This window comes from Octopus bimaculoides, chromosome 13 (genome assembly GCF_001194135.2).
Source record: "Octopus bimaculoides isolate UCB-OBI-ISO-001 chromosome 13, ASM119413v2, whole genome shotgun sequence".
Lineage (NCBI taxonomy): Eukaryota > Metazoa > Mollusca > Cephalopoda > Octopoda > Octopodidae > Octopus > Octopus bimaculoides.
In genome coordinates this window covers 17,856,362-17,860,224 of record NC_068993.1, presented here as the reverse complement: position 1 = coordinate 17,860,224, position 3,863 = coordinate 17,856,362, and the positions used below count along the sequence as shown (strand labels likewise).

At 40.8% G+C, this 3,863-nt stretch overlaps 1 protein-coding gene across 1 annotated transcript in view; it reads left to right on the top strand.

Moving 5' to 3' along the window:
* Positions 1 to 3,863, top strand: part of LOC106882248 (uncharacterized) — a 16,618-nt gene that overhangs the window by 9,124 nt on the left and 3,631 nt on the right. Inside the window, exon 5 of the mRNA XM_052972570.1 lies at positions 3,454 to 3,465. Coding sequence (XP_052828530.1) covers positions 3,454 to 3,465 — 12 coding nt within the window. The remainder of the gene's footprint in view (positions 1 to 3,453; positions 3,466 to 3,863) is intronic.

Genomic DNA, 3,863 nt, shown 5'->3' with positions numbered 1-3,863 from the left:
AAGATACTTACACTCTGACGGGTATTCACATTGACATTACACATCCAACGGAGCATACTGGCTTCATTCCTTGCGAGCTTACGTATGTCCTCAGCAGTTACAGCCCATGTTTCACTGCCATGTAGCATGGTTGTTCGTACGCATGCGTCATACAGTCTGCCTTTTACTCTGAGTGAGAGTCCCTTTGTCGCCAGCAGGGGTAAGAGCTCTCTAAACTTTGCCCAGTGTATATATATATATATATATATATAAAATATTTATCATCATCATTTAGCATCTGTTGTCCATGCTGGCATGAGTTGGATGGTTTGACAAAGGTCTTGGTCATTTGTTATTGCCTCCATGAGGCCCAGTACTCAAAAGGTGCTTTCTAGGTGCCACTGGCATGGGTTCTAGTTACGTGACATTAGCAATGGCCACATTGCCTCCATGAGGCTCAACGTTTGAAGGGTGATTTTTACATGCCACCAGCACAGGTGCCAGTTACATGACACCAAAATTGACCACAACTATGATTTCACTTGACTTGACGAGTCTTCTCAAGCGCAGCATATCACCAAAGATCCTGGTCACTAGTCATTGCCACTGTGAGGCCCAACATTTAAAGATCATGCTTCACCACCTTGTCTAGCTCTTCCACAGCTTCCTTCCACTGGTAGAGATTGGCACTTCTTCACACAACTGTCCACACCCATATTTGTAATTTGTCTGCTTTCCTACTTACTAAAACTTTGGTTTTTGCTAGATTAACTATAAGACCCTTCAATTCTAGACCTTGCTTCCACACCTGAAACTTCTTCTCTAGTTCTGGTAATTCAGCTATAAGAACAAGGTCATCAGCACAGAGGAGCTCCCAGCCTATCTTGAATTCCTCTGTTTTTGCCTGGAGGACTACAATGAACAAGAGGGGACTGAGGACTGATCCTTGGTGAACCCCTACTTGTACCCTAAATTCTTCTCTATACTCATTGCCAACCCTCACCTTACTGACAGCATCCCTGTACATGGCTTGTACAGCTCTCACTAACCACTCATCTATCCCTAGTTTCCACATTGACTACCAGATAAGGTACCAGGGACCCTGTCAAAGGCTTTCTCCATGCCAACAAAAGCCAAATACAGTGATTTATCTTTGTCAATGTATTTCTCCTGCCACTGCTTTACCAGAAATATAGCATCAGTGATTCTTCTCCCTGGCACAAAACCAAACTACATCTTATGTAGATTAACTCTCTCCTTAATTAGTTGTGCTATGGCTCTCTTCAGGATTTTCATCATCTGATCCAACAATTTGATACCGGTGTAATTATTTCTTTCTAAGGCATCGCCTTTACCTTTGTAGCAGTTGACTATGGTGATGCTGCACCAGTCATTGGATATGACTCCTTCATGCAATGCCTGGTTAACTGTATGAGTGACTAGCCCATAACCTACACTATTAAGTATCTCATATATATATATATATATATATATATATATATATATATATACACACACACACACATCATCATCATCAGTAAATTATAAGTCCCAAAAAGAAGCACACTCTAAGTTACATAGTAGTAGAGTATATAAGCCTAGGGAGGGTCTGAAGAAATGCTGTGAAGCTAAGCACTTTATGGACGTGGAATCCAGGGTAACCCCAAAGACTGGACCTATCTATCTCCTGATATATTTATATATATATATATATATATCTGTGTGTGTGTATGTGTGACCCCTCTGCCCGGCATTCGCCATGATAGATTGCTAGCCACTAAACCATTTTTACTTTCTCTTCCTGTCTATTTCTGTGTTCCTTTCTGTCGAATAGCATAGGCTCAAAATGTAAAAGGGTTTTTCACTTCCTGAACATTAAACTAATACATCTGTTTGCTGTTTACACACCCGTCTTCATCTTTTGTTTTTTTTTTGTAAATTCTCACTATATGTATATATATATATATATATATATATATATATATATGAGGATATGCGTAAGCTTGCAAGAAATGAAGCTAGTATGCTCTACTGGATGTGTAATGTCAGTGTGTATACACAACAGAGTGTAAGCACTCTGAGAGAAAAGTTAGACATAAGACGCATCAGATGTGGTGTGCAAGAGAAATGACTGTGCTGGTATAGTCATGGGTTGCATATGGATAAGGACAGCTGTGTGAAAAAAAAGTGTCACACCCTAACAGTGGAGGGAACCTGTGGAAGAGGTAGACCTGGGATGAGATGGTGAAGCTCTGAACATTGGGCCTCACAGAGGCAATGACAGGTGACCGAGACCTTTGGAGATATGCTGTGCATGTGAAGACCTGCCAAGTCAGGTGAGACTATAACTGTAGCTTATGCCAGTGTCGCATAACTGGCCCCATTTAAGAATACCCTTCAATCATGGGGCAATATACTGTGCTTGAGAAAACCTGCTGAGTCAAGTTAAATCATTGTCATGGTTGATGCCAATGCTGCCTGGCTGGCTCTCGTGCCAGTGACATGTAAAAAGCACCATTCGAGCATGGTTGTTGCCAGTGCCGCTTGACTGACTTCCATGTATAATAGGGTCAGTTGGGCACCATCTGTGAGAAAAACAGCACCATGACGCAATCCACTCTGCCAGAGATTCAGAAGCAACATGCTGTACTGCCTAGCATTTATTTGCACCAGAAGCTACAATACGAACAGATGGTGAACACACAGAACAACTGTTGGCTTGTTGTGTCCCCAAAACATGTAGCAAGAGTGATAAAAATCAAACATCCAGTCAACATCATGGTGTTTGGAGTGATCACTAGTGATGACGATGTCATGCTTCCATCCATCTTCCTACATGGCCTCAGACTCAACATGGCGGCCTACATCAAGTGCCTGGAGGAGGTAGTACTGCCCTGGGTCAAGTGAGTGGCTGCTGGAAGACCCTATGTCTGGCAACAGGACTCTGCGCCATGCCACACAAGCAGGAGAACCCAGTCATGGTTGTCAGATAATTTCTGTGACCATATCACCCCTAACATCTGACTACCTAACTCCCAACACTGCAACCCCCTTGATTATTATGTGTGGGGTGCAGTTGAGCAAGAGACCAATAAAGCTCCTTGTAACACCAAAGATGACCTGAAGGCAAGGATTATGGCAGTGTTCACCAAGTTAAACAAGAAGACCATCTAGAAGAGTTACAGGAGATTCCAAAGTCATTTGGAGGCCATGGTTGAAGTCAGTAGCAATTTTAAGGAATAAATTTACTCTAATATTTCAAGATATGTTTATATAATTTCGGTAAATATATCCATTAAAATGAGATGTTATTTTGATTTTTCCTTAATTCAGACAATTTGTTCACTGCACCCTGTGTGGTATTTTGTCCTGTACTTGTCTTCTCATTGTGTTTACATTTTTTTGGCTTGTTGGTGATATCATGTACTTAATGTGTATTTTTTCATTTCTATTTAATAATTGAACACCACACAGCCTTTGCCAGCAGTAAGTTTTTACATTTATATATAATTTCTGTGACTCTGTTCTCTGCCTGTTTTCTTTCTCTCTCTCTCTCTCTCTCTCTCTATCCCACTATAATCCTTTATATTTCTGTTTCTCCCTCTCCTTTGCTGTACCCCATCTGTCTGTCTTTCACTCTCTTTCTTTCCTTCTCCCTTCTCTTGTGTTTTTACGTATTTTTTACTCGTTGGTGATGTCTTGTACTTAATATGTATTTTTTCATTTTCATTATATTTATTTATATATATATATATAACTAAACTCAGTCCCACTAAACATTCTGTCACCTCTGCTATCAACACCCATTCTTGTAACTCACTATATCTAGCTCTGTGTACATTTGGTCTGTGTCCCTCACTTCCACACACACTTTACCTAATCCC